We start from the raw sequence: 20,801 nt of genomic DNA, 5'->3' as shown, positions 1-20,801 counted from the left end.
GAGAGATTAAGAAACTTGCTCAAAGTTATACAACAGCAACAAAACAACTGTTGAGTGCCTACTATGTGAGGCACCAGGGAGCCAGGAGTGAACAAAGTCAGCAAGTACTGAGAAAGGATACCAGTTTAGGTCAGCTCAACCCCAAAGTCTGGACTTTTTTGGTAGTATCCTGCTGAGACATGTGGGGTGATTTTAAGATTTCATTTATTTATTTGACAGAGAGAGAGAGAGAACATGCAAGCAGGGGGAGCAGCAGAGGGAGAGGGAGAAGGAGGCTCCCAGCTAAGCAGGGAGCCCGATGAGGGACTTGATCCCAGGACCCTGAGATCATGACTTGAGCCGAAGGCAGATGCTTAACGACTGAGCCACCCAGGCACCCCTATGAGGTGATTCTTAAGGGGACCACTTGGGATTCCCAAGGGCTAAAGGTAGTAACTATGGTTGAGCCCAGGTTAGGATGTCTGGATTGTTTTTGTTTTTGTTTTTGTTTTTAATCCTAAACATCAGCATGACTCCTTGAACAGAGTAGAATTTCAGAACGTTGCTTGTTCAGGGAATGAACAGTAGAATGAGGCCAGAAACTTCTTTCAATTTTGTTCATGGCTGAACCCCCAGTGTCTGAATAGTGTCAGGCATGCAGTGAGTGCTCAGTTAAGGTTTGCTGACAGACCGGCTGACGGGCTGAATGGATAAGTGAAGATTAAGGCAAATAATGGAGGGTTCTTGTTCCTTAGATGGTGCCAGAATGTTCTCAGTCTAATGGTTTTAGATCTACTTTTGGTTGTAGATACTTTGTTTGGACAAAGAAACAATTGTTCTGGCCCCTATTCTGCAATGTTTTGACCCCCAGTTATGGTTGCTCCGTGTCAGCAGTCCTCTGTACTTAGGTCCAGCACATCCATACCAGGGGGAGACATGGTTCCACACACAGCAAGTCCTATTTCCTGGATTCCTCGTCTCTCCTTCCCCTTGTTGGGTTGAATGTTTTTATATGGTTGGAAATCAGATCACAGGAGAGTCAGTTTTGAAAAGATGGTACAGGGTGCTTTAGGCCAGAAGGAAATGGCAGAAGGCAGGAACCATCTTATTGTTTGCCTTGGTTACAGGGATTTACTTGTAAGCTGACTGTATAAATATGAGCCTCAGGTAACCTCTTAGAACTAGCACACCTAGTTCTCGTCTCGTCACACCTCCTCTTTAAATTCTGCACCCTTGAGTGAGCTTGGCTATAGCACTGGTGTCAGCTAGGTCATTTCGGGAACAGCTCCTCTCCAAACAAAACAAAATCCATGATCTTCAAGGTTTATCTTTTTGAAAAATCAGCAGATAGAGAAAAGGAGCTTGTACTGAGTGTCCTGCACAACATATAAGTCTGAGAGTTCAGAGGCTCTGCCTCGTTCCATTCTTTATCTCGACATAATCTTTATTTTAGGTCCAGCACAGCTTCACAGATTCCCTATCTAGACCTCAATCCCAGACTCCCAGACTATCTCCCTGGGGCACGAGCAGCAAGTGTGAAAGGCAAAAATGAAAATCCAAAAGAAGTGTAGTTTAATGTAGTATTATATTTTGAATTTGATTATTTAAACTTCTTTAGTGGTTTTCCTTCTTTTAAAAATGTTCATTCTCCTGATTATAAAAATAATGAAGGGTCACTGTAAACAATTATGGAATATCAAAAAATATAAAGAAAAAAGTGATATATAATCTTACTACTCAAACATAAACTCTGTGTACTTCCTTCAAGGCATTCTAGGCATCTTTTTATTTTATACTGTTGATATGTAAAAATATATAGAATATATAAATATTATATTATGGATATTCTGCCTTTTTTAAAAAAAGCAACCATTTTATTTACTTACCTCCCCTTTATGTCTTTTTTCTTTCTCTGCTAGAAGTTCAGCCCTTCTTTTAGAAATCATATCATCCTGTTATAGAAAGAGACATTTAAACATTTTGATGGATAATAAAATTACTTTTTATGTATTAGTATATATATTTTTTCCCAAAGTGGGATTGGCATTTGGAGGAAAGGATGGTAAACTTTCCAGAAAAGCTCATGATGGTGGTAATTATGCTACTTCATCCTGTACCTCTGGAACTTCTCATTAGCTATTTCCCTCCAGAGGGATAAAGAGCACGTGGGGGCAGCCATTCTTTGTACAAACGTTAGAACACCTTTTCGAATTTATTATTTATTTGGTTGCTTTGGTAAAGAGGTAGATTATATACATGGAGAAATAGGGAAATACTTGGAAGCAATTTGTTGAAAATGTTTGATAATCTTTTATCATACTAATAAAATACAGCCTGATAACGTATTAAATAATTTAAGTCATAGTATCTCTCAGAGTTGGAGTTAATTGATTAGCTTTTTTATTGACAAATAGCTCAATGCTTCCAATCTTGGTTTTGTTTTTTTGTTTTGTTTTGTTTTTGGAAACTCTTACTAATAACAAAATACATCTCCCTGTACCTTCCTCCTACCAATAATAGTTCCTTCCCTGTGGCCATTTGGAACACCTACAAGCTCTCTTCAGCATGAAAGCGCTTCACATTATTTAACACTGCTCTCATGTCCCATCTTTGTCTTCCTAGATCCAGATTTGAAAGTCTCAATCTTTGTGCCTTAGTCTAGATCTATAGATTTGCCCTTTCAGGACATGTCTTATAAATGGAATGAAACATATAGTATGTACTATTTTTTTTTAACCTGGCTTCTTCCATTAAGCATAATGATTTTCATCCATGTCGTAGAGTGTTATCAATAGTTTGTTCTTTTTAAATACTGAATGGTATCCATTTTATGGATATAGCACACATTTATTCATTCATCCAGTTTTATAAAATTGTAAGTTATTTAAAGTGTATCTTGTGACGATTTGATATAGATATACACTGTGAAAGGACTCCTTCCATTTAATTAATGAACACACCCAACACCTCAATATTTATCTTTTTTTTTTTTTGGTGACAACATTTAAGTTCTATTCTCTTAACAAATTTTGATTATACAGTATGATGTTATCAAATATAGTCACCATGTTATACATTAGATCCTCAGATCTTATTCGTTTTAGCTGAAAGTTTGTCCCTTTTACCACCTTCTCCCTACTTTCCCCACCCCTCAGTCCCTAGCAACCACTTTTCTATTCTCTGTTTCTATGAGTTTGAATTTTCTTTAGATTCCACATACAAATGATGCCATGTACTATTTGTCTTTCCCTGCCTGGTTAATTTCACTGAGCTTAATATCCTCAGGGTCCACCCATGTTGCAAAAGGCAGGATTTTCTTCTTTCTCATGGCTGAATAATGTCCCACTGTACACATAAGCACAACATCTTTTTTATCCATTCATCCATTGACATGTTGCTTCCATATTTTGGCTATTGTAAATGCTGCTGCAATGAACACGAGTGTGCAGATGTCTCTTCCATATCCTGTTCTCATTTCCTTTGGATATATACCCAGAAGTAGGATTGCTGGATCATATGGTAGTTGTATTTTAAAATTTTTGAGAAACTTCCATACTATTTTCCTCAGTGGTTGCACCAGTTTACATTCCCACCAAAAGTGCAAAGGATTTCCTTTTCTCCACAGTCCAGCCAACATTTGTTACCTCTTGTCTTTCGATGACAGACATTCTAACAAGTGTAAAGCGATATCTCATTGTGGTTTTGATTTGCATTTCCCTGATGATTAGCGATACCGCACTTTTTCATGTACCTACTAACGATTTGTATGTTTTCTTTGGAAAAATATCTATTCAGAACCTCTGAATTTTTTTCAGATTTTTAATGTATTTTTTAATCAGATTTTTTTTTTTGCTATTGAGTTGTATAAGTTCTTCATATTTTGTGGATTTTAACCCCTAATCAGATGCAAATCAGATATGATTTGCAAATATTTTCTCTCACCCAGTAGAATAACTTTTCATTTCCTTGATGGCTTCCTTTGTTGTGCAAAAGCCTTTTAGTCTGATGTAGTCCCCATTTGGTGACTTTTGCTTTTGGTGTCAAATCTAAAAAAATAATTGCCAAGACCAATGTCAAGGAGGTTACCCCTAAGTTTTCTTTTAGAAGTTTTATGGTTTCAGGTCTTATGTTCAAGTTTTTAATCCATTTTGAGTTGATTTTTATGGATAGTATAGGATAGAGGGCCCAGTTTCATTCTTTTGCATGTAGCAGTCCAATTTTCCCAGCACTTACTGAAGAGACTATCCGTCCTCCATCATGTATCTTTGGCTTCTTTCTTGTAAATTAATTGACAATATAGGCATGAGGTTATTTCTGTGCTCTCTGTTCTGTTCCATTCATCTATGTGTTTAGTCTGCTATTGAACCTCTCTATTGAATTTTTTCAGTTCAGTTATTGTATTCTTCAGCTCTGTGATTTCTCTTTGGTACTTTCTTATATTTTCTATCTCTTTCTTGAAATTCTTACTTTGTTTATGCATTGTTCTCCTGACACTGTGAGCATCTTATGAACATTATTTTGAACTCTTTATCAGATAAATCACTTATCTTTGTTTCAGCAAGGTCTATTTCTGGAGTTTTTGTTTGAAACATATTCCTCATCTCTTTCTTCATTTTCTTTGACTTTGTGTTGGTTTCTGCACATTAGGTAAAGAAGCCACAACTCCTAGTCTTCAGAGTAGTCTTGTGTAGGAGATGAACCTTATCAATCAGCCTGGACTGAGTTTTTGGCTGTCTCTCAAACCTTTGTGATTGCCCAAGCTATTTTCTTTGTTCTCATTGGCTCCCAGTCGTTAAGCATGTGCCACAACCTGTCAGTGTCCCAAAGGGGAGGATCACCCACTGCATAGACAGATTGGAAGCTGGACTCTCAGGCAGCAACTGTTTTGATGTGGGTGATACAGGTATTTTCTCGTTTGTCCAATGTGTACGGGTTGCTCAGCTAGTTTCTGGATTTCTTTCAGAGGGAATTGCTTCATGTGTAGCTGTGTGTGTGGGAGGAGATGAATTCAGGAGGTTCTTATATCACCATCTTGGGTGGGATCCCAGGGTACCCTATCTACCACATTTCATTTATCCATTCATCAGTTGATGGATATTGTGTGGTTTTCACTTTTTGGCTGTTATGAATAATGCTGTTATGAACATTCATATATAAATCTTTATGTGGATCTGCTTTCATTTCTGTTAGATAGGTTCCTAGAAGTGGAATTGCTGGATTCCCTATGTATGACACTTTTGAACATTTTATGTAATACTCCTCAGATTTCAGTTTTAGAAAAGATGTCCTAAACTAATACCTGGATCTTGATGGTGTCATCATTCCAGGAACTAGTGAAAAAGCCACTGAAAAGTTTAATTCTTTATGTTGCCTCTCCCACTTTGCTCCTATGTCTGGTATAGGGATACGTTAGTGCTACCACTATCTTTAATTTTATTTGCCTTGGAGAGAAAAGCATTAATGTATTGCAAATCACATAGGCCTCAAATAATTTTTAAATATTTAATTATAAATAATATTAATATTTGATTAAAAGTGTTTTCATATTGACTTATTATTAAAATCAGAAAACTACATTTTTGTAAAGACCATTATAATTTGAATAGATGCTGAACAAATTTATTCCCATATTTTTTTACTGGATACATACCTTGATTTTTGCCTTCAATTCTTTGATGAGTTTTTTCCTTTCTAATTTTTTCTTTTGTTTCTGTTTCCACTTTTCAATTTGGGAAGGAAGGAGTCGATCAGAAATATCTTGATCATCAACTTGTATAAAAACAGCAGCATCTGGGAAAAATCCGCATTCCCTCAGAAACAGAGCCTCCTCAGGATATCGTGGGAAACCATCTAATATAAAACCTGTGGAACTTGGTAGAAATTTCATAATTTATTTGCTTAAAATATTATAAATATTGATTTAAAATGAAAAAATATTAATAAATCACAACTTTATATAAGATGTGCAATGAATAGTTTTAAAAGTTTACTGTGGTATCTTTTATTTCTTGTAATATTTCTACTTGTGTAAACATGGTGTGTCTTCTCCCAAATATATTGAATTAGATTAAAATGATAATATTTTATACTTACATTTATATTATAGATAAATTCTCTTAAATTTAGTCTTAGTATTTGATGAAAAATTAAGAGAAAATAAGTTCTCTTCTTGGGAGGAATGCCCAGCCTTATGACTGTGTCACCATTATGTAAAGGTGGGTTTGGCCAGCCCACCACTTGTGGGAATCTACCTTTGCATAGTTTTTCTTCTAGTGATACTTCCTTTCAGGAAACAGTTTGTACCCTCTTCCCTGGATTCCCTTATGATCAATGACAATTACTAATGTATGCATACTGGCTCATATGTGTAAGATGATTATGTTCAAATAGAATTATAAAACTTGCCCAGGTATGATGAGACTATAAGGATCAGAAAAATAACTGGAATGTGACTACATTTTTATTATTAACAGGCTTTATGAACTTGGTTTTATTTATTTGAAAGACTCAATATTGGTTCCCTTTTGAATGAGAATTTATCCTGTTTATCTAAAATTTGGCTTGTTTTAGGTATTTATATTTAAACATATGTTTTCTTCCTCATAGGACTTTTATGAAGATTTGACAGTTTGAGGTCTTATTTGACATTTTAAAATATTTCCAATCATATTAAGTGGGCAAATTTTTATATTTTGGCTGTAAAATGTATGCCTTTTTCTTTAGAGATGCCTTCAGCATAGTCTTTTCTGTGAGGAACGATTTCATCCCTACTGTTCCAGCTGTCCCTTTTTTGTCAATGACTTCTAAATCTCTACCTCTATACCCAACTTCTCTTTTGGGTTTCAATTCAGAATTTTCATAAAGCTGCTTAGTTTCTTCATTGATGTGCCCTTCAGGAATTTTATATGCATCATACTGTCAAAAATCAGACTCATTGTTACCCTTCCACACTGCTCTTGCTTCTGACTCACTGGTATTCAGGTGCCAAACTTCAGAGACACTTGGACTGCCCCCCCAACCCCCTCTTGCTTCTCACATATAAGAGCTAAACCCTGGCATGTCCTCTTCTGTACCCACATTTCCATTTCTACCATTATACCTTAGTTCACCTTATTATATCTTATATTATCTACATCTATATAGATATAGATATTGTATTATATCTCTCCAGGACTCATGCAATAGCCCTTTAAAAATGTGTTGATTTTTTTCCCTGATTATAAAAGCATCAAATCTTACTTTAGAAAAATTGGAAAATAGAGAAAAACATGAAAAAGGGCAAGATTATCTATAATCTCATATCCTAGAGATTACTGACATTTTGTTTTGTTTCTTTCCAGCTTGTTCCTTATGTGTCATCTTGCTATTATATTATAAATAACTTTGTATCTTTTTAAACTTAATGTTATATAATAACATTGCTCACGCTATTACAAATTCTTCATTTTAATGGTTGCATAATACTTAGCTATTTTATTTAGGCTTTTTACAATTTCACTTTTTACTCTTTTTTTTTTCTTTGGAGAGAGAGAGCACAAGCAGGGGAAGAGGGAGAAACAGACTCCCCGCTGAGCAGGGAGCCCAACGCTGGGCTCAATCCCAGGACCCTGAGACCATGACCCGAACTGAAGGCAGACACCCAACCGACTGAGCCATCCAGGCGCCCCTCACTTTTTTACTTTTAATTCTTCAATTCATATGCTTTTTTTTTTTTAATTTAATGTATGGTGTGAGGTCAGGAGCTAAATTAATGAAGAACAACCCATGACTACATTGGTTTTTTGTTGCTGTTTTTTTTTTTTTAAGATTTATTTATTTGAGAGAGAGAGAGAGCATGAGCAGGGGAAAGGGCAGAGGGAGAGGACAAGCAGACCCCATCCTAAGCACAGAGCCTGATGCAGGGCTCGATCCCATGACACTAAGATCATGACCTGAGCCAAAATCAAGAGTTGTGCTTAACTGACGGAGCCACCCAGATGGCTCCCATGACTACATTTTTGCAGTCAACCTGCTTAAGTTTACCACAACTATTGAGCCAATTTAGGCAACAGGAAATTAAAGTTAAAGTTGATGACCAATAACCTCACTCACTCATTTAGGCCATGGACTAGGTGAAAAAGAGTGCCCAGAGGAGCACTGGGACTGGCCAGTTATTTGAATTCTCTATAATATAGTTTCTTTATCTCCAAAGTGAGATAATAAAAGTTTCTATTCCATTGGATACTTGTAAGGATTAAGTAAGTTAATCCCATCATTAGTGTACATGGATTTAGAATATGGATACTCAACCCCGACTACACAGTAGAATCACCTGGGGAGCTCTCAAAAATACAATTCTGATTAGGAAATTGTGGCGAAGTTTTAAACTCTGATGGCATGGAGAGTCTGAAATTTCTCAGTCCTGTCTGAGGTCAGGCTTGTTCTTGGCTTTTAAGAAAGATAACACTGTGGACAGTTATTAAGTGGTCTTAACTGTAATTATTGAAAGGCTCCAAGAAAAAGAGTCCAGCCCATCATTAGTGTACATGGATTTAGAATATGGATACTCAACCACAACTACACAGTAGAATCACCTGGGGAACTCTCAAAAATACAAATGCTTGGGTCTCAACCTCACACTTCTAAAAATTTTGATTCAGTTGTTTTGGGGAGGGGGGCCCCTGGCATCAGTATTTTTTTTAAATATTTTATTTATTTATTTGAGAGAGAGAGAGATAGTGAGACAGAACACAAGTAGGAAGAAGAGGAAGAAGCAGACTCCCTGCTGAGCAGGGAGCCCGATGCGGGACTCGATCCCAGGACCCTGGGATCATGGCCTGAGCCGAAAACAAGAGTTGGATACTTAACCGTCTGAGCCACCCAGGTGTCCTGGCATCAGTATTTTTAAATTGATTCCTCAGCTGTTTTTAATGTGTAGAATCACTAGTTTATGAGTAAAAGAAAAATCTTAAATTTATGCTGGATTACATTTTTAACTTTTAAGAATAAAGCAAACAAAAGTCAATAATTGTATAATTCTATATAAAATAAGATACCGTATTGGTTCCTTAAGCCACCACTCAGAAAGAATTGTTTCAAGAATTTCGGGAGGCAATGGCTGATTTTCCATTAGATTTAATCTGATTGCTTCTTCTTCTTCTGTAAATTGCACATCTGGAGGCTGAAAACAAAAAAAATTTTAACTCTGTATTAATAAATAATACTCTATTACATAGTTGATTAGGATAAGACCTTTTCTTCTTAGGTCATTTTTAATACTGCTGCTTGTTAACACTTTAAAACTTGAACTTTTTTCTTTAAATCAATATTTAGTATGACTTAAAATATTAAATTATGTATTATAGCTAAGAGGAGTTACTAGTGATTAGCATGGCTGATTTTCAAACATGGCCTCAGGATATCTGTTATCACTTTTTGCTAAGAAATTATTCAATCTACATTACACACCCATAAGGCTTAACTAATTTCTGTCATTTATCTTATAATTCTTCAACCTAGATCCTAATTAAAGGATGGGCCAGCCAGGCAGTCTTCTGGAATATAATCTATACCTGGGTTCATTTACAAGGGAGCATTTGAGAAGAAAAGGGTCTAACTATATCAGAAATGGTTAAAAATGTAGAATTAAGAACTTCCTCTTTACAATCCCAGAAAGAAATCATCTAAGAAATATATAAAATGTCTTACAATGCATCATCAGAATTTAATATTTTGAGATCTCTGCTGGTGCTGGGGCAGATTTTTATATTTGATAGAAAACAGAGAACACAGTAAAGGAAAACCTTATAGTGTAGGTCAGACATATCAAATAACAGAGTCCCTAATAAATGTTAAGCAACAGTCTTGTCAGGGAAAGCTTTTTAGATTTTTATTGGAGTCATGCAAAACTTAGCATTTTGTATTCTAGATGAGCAGTAAGATATGTATTTAACAAATGGGGAGGATGACATATGGGGGGTAATTTTTTTTTCTTCTTCTTAGAAACTTTAGGTTTATACTGCTTATATTCTATTTCCCAAAATTAATACCAGTAAGCATAATTATCTGCAAAGAGAGTATTAATATTACTACCGGCTTCCTTGTATTTTCTTCTTCAATCTTGACTTTGGCCTGAATTGCAAGTTCTTCAAGTTCTTGTTTTGTAAACTGTTCTTCATCAGAATCTTCTTCAAATTCAGTTCCAATTTTCTTTTCGGTTTTGAGCATTAGTTTCTCTTGAAGAAATTCTTCAAACTGAATATGAAAAATGCCCCATTTTTCCGCTAATTGTCTTCCACAGGTGGTTTTGCCAGAACCATGGGGGCCAATAAGGCATATTCTTACTGGAGGAGCCTGCCACAGGGGGTGGGTTGGGGAGAGGTAGGGTAGGAGGAGAGTGAAGACAAGGAAGTTTTGAGTAATTTAGAAAACATAAGGCATGGGGCACCTGGGTGGCTCAGTCGGTTAAGCGACTGCCTTCATCTCAGGTCATGATCCCAGGGTCCTGGGATAGAGCCCTGCATCGGGCTGCCTGCTCGGCGGGAAGCCTGCTTCTCCCTCTCCCACTCCCCCTGCTTGTGTTCCCTTTCTCGCTGTCTCTGTCAATTAAATAAATAAATAAAATCTTTAGAAAACAGAAGTCTTATTAATTGCTCTCCCTAAAACTGAATTATCACTTCACAACACCAACAGTGTCAGAAGGCACAACCGTACACATATTTTAGTAGTCCTCCTGGGCACCATATAAAAATTGAAGTTCATGAAAACAGCCCAAATTATTCAGAAGCATTTAAATTGTGTTCTATATGTTCTGTTTAAGAAAGCATTGGAATTAGGGGCACTGGCTGGCTCAGTCAGTAGAACATGCAACCGTTGACCTCAGGGTTGTGAGTTCAAGCCCCAGGTTGGGTGTGGAGCCTACATCATCAGGCAAAAAAAAAAAAAGGCATTGGTGTTCTTGAAAGTATAAGTGACAATGTATTGTGATTTGTATATTTTGATCTTGTAATCCCATGCTAGGGAATTATACTAATAAAATAATTCAAGAGAAACAAAGCATAACGTGCCCAAAGATTTCCTAAGTACTATTTCATATCCACAATGACAAATCACACTATGAAAATACTGTGAAAAATGTCTAACAATTAGATGTTAAAATGGTACATCAAAATGATGAAGCATCATGAGGTCTATGTAGAAATATATAAGCTTTCATTGATATAATGTTAAGTGAAAAAGTAGATTATAAAATATTATATACACTGGAAAGAATATATATCTATGTGGAAGAGGGTGAAAGTGAAATAAAAAAAAATGAAGGTTCTTGTCTAAAGCTGGTGCATTTATGTGTGTGCTTTATTTTTGAAATGGATAAAATACTGCCACCATGTGTTCTTTTATTATGGTAGTAAAATATACATCACATAAAATTTACCATTTTAACCATTTTTTCAGTTTAAGTTCAAGTATTTATTTATTGAGATGGTATATTTAAATACCATAAAATCCACCCTTTTAATGTATACAATTCAGTAGTTTTGAGTATATGCATTTTAACCATTTTTAAGCGTATAAATCAATGGCAATAAGTACATTCACAATGTTGTGCAACCATCACCACTATCCATTTCCAGAACTTTTTCATCATCCCACACTGAAATCTTGTACCCATTAAACAATAACTCCATTCTCTTCCCTGCCTACCCCCAAGCTCCTTGCAACCATTATTCTATTTTCTGTTCCTGTGAAATTGCCCACTTACACATCTGGCTCTTAATGTAGCAAGCAATAAATGTAGCTGTGTCTTTTTACTTCAGCTAAAAAGACAGATAGTATGTGTTGGTTTGAAACAAGTCATTATTGCAGAAATCAAAAAAGATAATTATTTTACTTTATATTCCAAAAAGTTGCTCTTGGAACTTAGATATTTTCACCATATTGTTATATCAGATTGGGGACTTCACTATTAAGTAAAACGATGAATGTTGGCAGTAAGTCCTTGAAAAAGCACTCAGGAGGAATCATTAGGATTGGCTAGGAATATTGTTTTCACCTTTAATGGTTCTTTATGAGCCACGTACTCCTCGGGATGCTCCAGAAACTTCTCTTTAGCTTCAGGACTTGAAAAGTAGTAGATTTTTTCTCGATATTTAGTTGCTTCATCTATGCTGCCTGGTTGTAGGATGAAGTTTTCTTTGAGAAACACTGGACAAAAGTGCTTTGTATCTCCCAAGTGCCTTCTCTTCTCCTTAATTCTATCTTCATTCTACAAATATTATTCAGTTTGGAGAACAGTATTAAAAGTATTTTGATGTAAGACTAAAAATTAAGTAAAAGTAAATTAAAATAATGCATCTTGAGTAATATTGAAGCCATAACAAGATATCTTTAAAACAATCCACAAAAGTCCAGTTCTTGTACTAATTTAATTATTAAAACATCAGTTTCTCAAATCCCTCTGAGTTCACATCTTGAATAATGTCTACTCCATAACAGTATGTCTTTAAAACACTCAACAATTTTATGTGTACACTTCCAGACCCTTTTCCAAAGTATATCCTACCAATATACATATAAAAATAGACACATATTTAGGGATAGACACAGTATTTTTAAAAAATACCAATGGGATAATACTCTACAAGATTATTCTACAACAAGCCTCTTTTATTCCCCCCAAACAAGATATAACGAACAACTTTCTGTAAAGGTGCAAACATGAGACAAATCTATACTTTTCTTGCACCACTCTTGTTCAATTTTTATATGAGAGTTACGGAAATTCCAAAAATGAGCAGGGAAGTATTGCTATTTTTTTATGATGTGGAAGACTTTTTTTTAAAGATTTTATTTATTTATTTATTTAGAGAGTGTAAGTGGGGGGAGGGGCGGCAGGAGAGGGAGAAAGAGAATCCCAAGCAGACTCTGCTTTGAGTATCATGTGATGCGGGACTTGATCTCATGACCCTGAGATCATGACCTGAGCTGAAATCAAGAATCTGATGCTTAACCAACTGAGCCACTCAGGTGCCCCTATGTGGAAGATTTTAAGCAACACAGGAATTATCTAATCAACAAAGGTATATTAGAAATGATTTGTAATTCCCCTCTATCTTTTTTGTTTGTTCAGCTTTTATAGTTCTTCCTAAACAAATTTTAGTAATTCGTATTTTGAAAATCCTTTTTATCTTGACTTTAAAATTTATTAGCATAAAGTTCCTATAATTTAAAACAACCCTGTTTTTAAAATTTGATTATATACCCATTTTTGTTTCAAATGTTATTTGCTTCTTCTTTTTACCTAGTTAGACTTGTTAGAAGTTGGCCTATTTTATTACACTTGCCAGTGGACCAACTTTTCATTTTTTGAAATTAGGTTTACTGTTTTTATTTTGTATTCTTTTCCTATTTTGTTAATTTTTGCCTTTATTCTCCTTTCTACATTCTTTTGGGTTTTTTTGTGCTTTTTTCCCAGATTCTAGAGTTGAATGCGTAATTAATTTTTCCTGCTAATAAGCTCACTTCAGGTAGGGTTGCCAGACTTAAAAAGTAAGAATGTGGCTTCCAGTTATATTTGAATTTCAGATAACAAATAATTTTTGTACCACACATAGAAATTATTCTTTTATCTGAAATTCAAATATAACTGGGTATCATTTTTTTTTTTAATCTGGCAACTATAATTTCACTTCTGCCATACTATAAAGCATTTATATGTGATTTTTCTTGAAGGGTTAGAAAATAATATATATATTTTTTTATTTTGAAGCTGAAATGTATAATCTATCAAAATTAAGGACTTTGATAAAGTTGAAATAAGGTCATGTGACATTTAAAATTGTGTTGAATTCTCAAATCTTTGAGATTTCTCAGTGCTCATCAAGGTAAGTGCACCCTTAATCTCCTTCAGTTATTTCCCCCACCCCCCACCCCCACCCTTCCCCTCTTTCCCACCTTCTCAGTCTTAAACAACTGCTGGGGTAGGCAGCAGGAATCCACAACATCGGCAAGGAGGAAACTGTATGGCATTATTTACCACTATGGGCTAGATGAGTGCCTGGAGACAAACATCAGAGGGACCAGAGTATTAAGATGTCAAGTCCTAGGAGGAATTTTTTGCAGGGATCTCTGGATTTCCTGGGGAATGTCAGCATCAGCAACTACCAGGGAAGTGCTTGTGGTCTCTCTGGCCCACAAAAGACCAACAAGGAGGTGTATGGGTGGGAAGAGTCCTCCCCAACCCTGCATCTAGGCAAGTATGAGAAATCCTAACCAGGCTTGTCTTAGGCCTTCAGCCTTATCTACCTCTATACTCCTGATCTATGGGGAGAGACACCACTTTGCCTTTTATAATTTTTGAGAATGCTGTCACCTAAAGCACTCCAGCAATTGTCCTGAACCCTACTGAGAAAAAAAAAAAGAAAAAAGAAAACCACCACCCATGCAAGGGATCCTAGCCAATTGAAAGATCAGTCAGATCAAATAGATCATAAAACTTTGCAGAAGAGATGGACAGAACCCAATCTCAGAGTAGGAAAATAATGAAGGCATTAATAGAAATTCAAGTAAACACTAGAAAGAGTTCGCAGGCACCAACAAAATATGTAAATAGGCCTAAGAAGAGGGTGACCACTTATGGTAGAATAATGGCCCCCCCAAAGATTCCCCAGAACCTGTGAGTGGGTAACCTTATGTGTGTGATTAAGGATGTTGAGATGGAAAGCTCATCCAGCTGGGCCCAATGTAATTAAATGGTCCTTAAGAGGGAGGCAAGAAAGTCAAAGGCAAAAGAAGAGATGAGATGATGGAGAACAAACGTTGAAGTAATGTGCTTTTAAGATGGAAGAAAAGGCAATAAACCAAAGAATGCAGGTGGCCACCAGAGGCTGGAAAAAACAGGAAAAGTCTTCTCCTCTAGCAGAAGGAACTGATTTTAGCCCTTAAGATTCATTTCAGAGAACTGATCTTGAGAACTATATGATAATTTGATTGTTTTAAGCCACTAACTTTGTGGTAATCTGTTACAATAGCAATAGGACCCCAATGAATGTCTTAAGTGAAAAGATTGAATGGAAGACACGTCTACAAATACATGAACAAAAGAGTAAAGAGATGGAGAATTTGAGGGAAAAGATAAAGGTATTTGGAGGATAGATCCAAGAGACCTAATTAGTATTGAGTATTGTAGAAGGAAAAAAGAAGAGATGGAGAAGAGACCAGAATTATTTTCCCACAGATACAGAAAGACATAACATACAGATTTAAGGGCAACCCAAGTATAGGCAAGATTGATGAGAAAGACCAACAATTGGGCATATCTTGGTATGATTCCTGAATTCTGGAGTGGCATTAGAACTGTTGTTTCTTTTTGTACTTTCTGTTTGGCAAAAAGGAAATATCTTTGTTGTTGATTTTTCCTATTGTAAAAATGATACATTTCTAATGTTAAAAAAATCAGATAATATAGATAAGCACTTAAAAAATAAAAATTACTTTTAAGTCCATCACTCAGAGATAACCACCACTAACACTTTAAATAGCTTGACTGAGGTATGACTGACATTAAAACAGTGTACATATTTACAGTATAAAATTTGATAAGTTTTGACACAAGTATTCATTCGTGAATTCACCACAACCAAGATAATGAACATATTCATGAATACCAACATTTTGCTCACACTTCTTTGTAAAATCTCTCCTTCCTGCTCCTATTTGCCCCATCCCCAGGCAAACACCATTCTGTTTTCTAGCCCTATAACTAGTTTACATTTTCTAAATTTTTATATAAATGGAATCGTACAGGATATATTCTTTTTTGCCTGGCTTCTTTCTCTTAGCATAATTATCTTGAGATTCATCCAAGTTATTGCATGCTGATTAGAAGGCTGGAAATTTTAGTTCCACCCTCGACCTTCTGAGGTGTGGTCTGGGAAAGGGGCTGGAAGTTGAATCAGCCAACGGCCAATGACTTAGTCAATCATGACTGTGTAATGAAGCCTCCATAAAAACCTAAGAGGACAGCTTTTTGGTCCTTTCTTTTAGAAGAGCTTCCATGTGCCACCAAGCAGGGCCTAAAGCTCCACAAAGACAGAAGTTTCTTTGTTCAGGACCTTGTCCTATGTATGGCTTTATCTGGCTGTTGATTAGCATTCTTTATCATACCCTTTAATAAACTGGTAAATGTAGGTAAATGTTTTCCTGAATTCTGTGTGCTCTTTTAGCAAATTAATTGAACCAATGGAGGAGGTTATTGGAATCCCTAATCTGTAGCCAATCAGTCAGAAGCACAGGAAACAACCTGGGGCTGAGGTAGGGAGTGGGGGAGCCGTCCTTTAGTACTGAACCCTTAACCTGTGGAATCTGAGGCTATCTCCAGGTAGATGGCGTCAGAATTGAGTTGAATTCTCAGACTTCTTGCTGGTGTCATCTTCTGGAACTGCTTGGTGTTGTGTTTGGGAGAACCTCCTCCCATGTTGGAATAAAGTCCAGGAAACTTGAAAGAATTAATAAGGCCCCAAATTAAAAGAATCACTTCCTATTTTATTACTGATAGATACCTGAAGTGGGTGGTTATCAAATGAGAATGGTTATCAAAATTCTGGTGCTAAGGGAGTAGAGTAGTGCCTGAAAATGACCTGTTCCTTTTGCTAATACTGTTCCTTATTATCATGCAAGCAGCCTCCCAAAGAGGCCATTGCTATCTGTATCTTACGTCCCTTAAATATTTCTGTCTCTAATACCTATAGATGTTCCTGTGGAAAAAAATTTAAAAGATTTCCCTTTTCTTTTTTCATGGGTGTAATATACTGCCTAAGGAGCCCTGGCATTTCAGGGGTCAAGTGAAGCTGGGTGGAGGCCAAGTGTGTTGAAAAATTTATAAAATCGAGGATGCCTGCTTGTTTTCTTGGGGTCCAAAAGTGCTAGTTACCATCTTTGTGCATCTGGATATATGCACTTTCAGTGATGTGACCAATGTGAATGAGCAATAATAAGGAAGTCATACCTCTTCCTCTTCCTCCTCTTCCTCTTCTAGCTCCTCATCAACTTCAGCTTCTGCCTGATAGTCTTCTGTTTCTTCATCATAATCTTCCATAGTCAACTCCCATGCAACATACTGGAAGGGTTCTGTGAGAAAAAAAAAGAAGTAATTGTTAGGATAAAAGGATATTAGCATATTACCGTAGTCAAAGATTAGGAAGAGTGATTATAATGACCGATCTCTTAGTTTAAATGTGTATGCAAACAGGTCTTCACAAATTCTTTAAGTGACAACTGGCTGGGTTGGCCAGTGCTCTTTGTGCCCTGTGCTGTTCTGATTAGCAGATTTTTTTTTAAGATTTTATTTCTTTTTTGCCAGAGAGAGAGACAGCGAGAGAGGGAACACAAGCAGGGGGAGTGGGAGAGGGAGAAGCAGGCTCTCCACTGAGCAGGCAGCCCGATGCGGGGCTCGATCCCAGGATCCAGGTATCATGACTGAACCAAAGGCAGACGCTTAATGACTGAGCCACCCCGGTGTCCCCTGATTAGCAGATTTAAATATTTGAAATATCAACCCTGAATATACTGGATGCTTTACTTCATAAACCATCAAGAAGGGCTTTAAACTTTCACAGTGCTTTTAATAATATTACCTGTTCTTGACAATAAATGTTAAGATTACAGCTCTTACTTTCCATAGTCTCAACTACTTTTTGAAGTAGTTCCTCTGGAGTTTTGTCAGCAACCTCCAAGTTTAAAATTTGAACGAAAGACTCATTGATTGTTGCTTCCAGATGTTTCCACATGTAGTTGAAATGTTTAATCTTCTCTTTAATTGGCTCCATTTCAGGGACATCAGGATAAGCATCTTCTGGAAACTCAGGGAGTACAACTTTTGAGGTAAAGGTTAGAGGAAAGAAAAAAGAGTCTTAAAATATTATATCTCTAGCCATATTGCCAAAATAATTTATACTTTATAGTATTTTAAAAACATTTGAAATAAATACACTTGTTTTCTAGGTAATAATATAAATTCATAATTTCATATTTTAATTTGTGCTTTGTTCCTTGTATTGGCTTAGACAAATTATTATTTACTAATAAAATCAAAATCATGGATAATTAATAAGAATTTTGTATGGCAACTTTAACTGTTAATAGAATGTATAAAATAAAATTTGATGAAAAACAGTACTATATGCTGGCTACATACATTTTTAATGTAATAAGCTAAATTAATACATATGAGCTGGCATACAACATAGAAAGAAATAGGTAGGAAGTTGGTACTATGCCTAAAATGAGGGACTGGACCCTTTCTAAAAGAATATGAAAAGTATTTTCACACACTAACTACTTTTATAATCTAACCTGTTTCAGATAACTCTTTAGTTTCTAGGCCCTCTTTGGATCCTTTTGAAATCTCTGTTCCAACTGTAGTATCTAAAAGAAATCTAATAGTTAGTGTTTGAATTTTAAAACATTATTCCTTTATTCCTTATGAAATTTTTGGCACAAAGAAAATTTCAAAACACAGTTTATTTGTATATACTACATCTAAGTGAAAATACAGTTCCTGTTAGGTAAAGTATGGCATTAAATATTTAATAATATAGGGCAGAAAATGAAGAATATTTAACAATATATAAAAAGACATGGACCAAAATAATAATTGACACATGGCACATATAAGTCTGATGGATAACTATTGTTAAATATCATTCAAACTTCTGTTCACATGGCATCAGACTAGCAGTTCCTGATTATTTCTTTTAATTTCTTAAGATACCCATGGAAAACTCCAAAAGATCATAAAGCGGCAAGGAAAGACAATGATATATCAAAGTCCCAGCTGTGGGTGTAGGTGTGGCAAAACTCAGGAGAATCTCAACAATATCATTATAGAAGATACAGAACAAACACTGTTTTCCTGGATGATGTAAGACATGCCTCACATGTGGATTCAGCATAGATGGTTCAGGGAAGGAAGAACTAATTATCTATCTTCTCACCCCATAGTCTTTCCTAGTTCTGAGACACAAATTTTGTGTAGACCAAATTTATATTTATATAATATTATATGAAAAATAATATATATTATATATATCTATATCTATAGAATATATAATTATATCAATTATAATTAGAATAATATTCTATTAGAATATTCTAATATAATATTCTAAATAACATTAGAATAGATTCTAATTAATAATTCTAATTAATTCTAATAAATAGAATTAATTCTAATTAATAGAATAATAGAATATTGGAATATTCTAATAAATAGAATATTCCAATATTCTAATAATATAATTATATTTAATTAGATTTACATACAGAGAATAATATATAATTAAATATAATATAATAAAATTATATTATATTTAATATTTACATATCTAGAATAATATTCTAATATACTAACAATATAATTACATGTGATTATATTTACACACATATATATAACACTGTAACACTGGAAACTGTCTTCCAAGCTAAAGTAATAGTTGGGTCCTCTTTCTACAGAATTCTATAATTAATACTCAAGAGAGAGGATGTAGAAGAGGACAAGCCTTGGGCTGGTCTGGTGGTGACGTGTAATTGTAAGATGCTCAATTATTTAAAGAAAAACATTATAAATGATGGCAAAGACAAGAACATCAAGAATATACATCGGGAATTCTAAACTGTCTTAGTTTCTCTGACTAATTACGGAATGCAAGTCAGAAATGATGAAGATTCAGCCACAGTATAGAAGAGACAGACAAGATGAATACTTAAATATCAGCACTTGAACTAGGTCAATGCACATGAACTTGACCTTCAGGTCTATGTTGGAAAGTACCAGGCAAAACATTAAAGTGAAAGGCATATATGGATATGTATGTGTGTGTGTGGGGTGGGTGGGTGGGTGTGGTTCTTATAAGTACTCTACCTACCCTTCCTGTTGTCCTACTCTACCTGCTAGAGCTGGATACAGTCTCTTCCATTGTCAACAACAACAAAACAACAAGGCCTATGAAAAGATGTTATAATGAAGGGAAAGAGAGTAACGATCCAAAGATTTAGATGAAGAATTGATTTTGAAAAAGAATTCTTATATAAAGCAGAGTAAATTTTAGAAAATACATGCTGGGTGTACTCAAAAAGCACAGGAGGACGACATAGCCTATGAAATAGAAATCATGAAGCAGAAAGAGAGACCAACTTAAGATAAAGGTAGAAATACAAGAAAGTTAGTTGCAATTAGAAAACAATGGAAGGAAATCTAAAATGCAATAGCAGAATTCAAATATGTATCAGAAGAGAGGCAATAAGAAGCAGAAAATAAATCTCATATGGAGGATAACAGTTCTCCAAAGAATACAGAGAAAAAGAACAAAGAGATAAGAACTATCAGGGAAAAGGAGATTAATGTGGTTGAGAAACAAAAACTATCTAACCAAAAATAATAAAAAGTGATCCTGAAAAAGGAATCAAGCAATAAATGAAGATGCAATTGAAGAAAACCATTTTGAGCTAGACAAAGACTAGTAGGAAGATAAAAAGAGCTCACTGAATTCCAGGAAAAATCTCTCACATACTAGTAAAGTTAAAAAAAAAAAACAATAATGGTATTGAAGACTATCTTTTCAGCATCCCTGAAGAAAAGAAAAAAGAACACAAATGAAGCAATATCAGATTTTTCCTTGTGAAGACAATAGTACAATCTCAACATGCAGAATTTTGAGAAGAGAAGGATATGACAGTAATTTAGTAGCATCTAAATTGTTTTTCATGTGTGAAAGCAACAGATTTACAAGAATGCACACAATATACCACCCTGGATACTTAAAAAATTATTCAAAGATATAGGTCAG

At 35.2% G+C, this 20,801-nt stretch overlaps 1 protein-coding gene across 2 annotated transcripts in view; it reads right to left on the bottom strand.

The window, feature by feature from the left end:
* The window catches only part of AK9 (adenylate kinase 9), a 135,710-nt gene that overhangs the window by 37,171 nt on the left and 77,738 nt on the right, over positions 1-20,801 (bottom strand). For both annotated transcript variants that reach the window (XM_027604179.2, XM_027604180.2), the window contains exons 21-28: positions 18,310-18,381; positions 17,630-17,830; positions 16,964-17,085; positions 12,011-12,223; positions 10,051-10,311; positions 9,015-9,139; positions 5,630-5,849; positions 1,866-1,931 (exon numbers count right to left, since the gene is read on the bottom strand). In XM_027604179.2, the coding sequence (XP_027459980.2) occupies positions 1,866-1,931; positions 5,630-5,849; positions 9,015-9,139; positions 10,051-10,311; positions 12,011-12,223; positions 16,964-17,085; positions 17,630-17,830; positions 18,310-18,381 (1,280 nt within the window). The remainder of the gene's footprint in view (positions 1-1,865; positions 1,932-5,629; positions 5,850-9,014; positions 9,140-10,050; positions 10,312-12,010; positions 12,224-16,963; positions 17,086-17,629; positions 17,831-18,309; positions 18,382-20,801) is intronic.

Source organism: Zalophus californianus, chromosome 7 (genome assembly GCF_009762305.2).
Source record: "Zalophus californianus isolate mZalCal1 chromosome 7, mZalCal1.pri.v2, whole genome shotgun sequence".
Classification (NCBI taxonomy): domain Eukaryota; kingdom Metazoa; phylum Chordata; class Mammalia; order Carnivora; family Otariidae; genus Zalophus; species Zalophus californianus.
The sequence above is the reverse complement of the archived record's forward strand: the minus strand, read 5'-3'. Positions and strand labels throughout refer to the sequence as shown.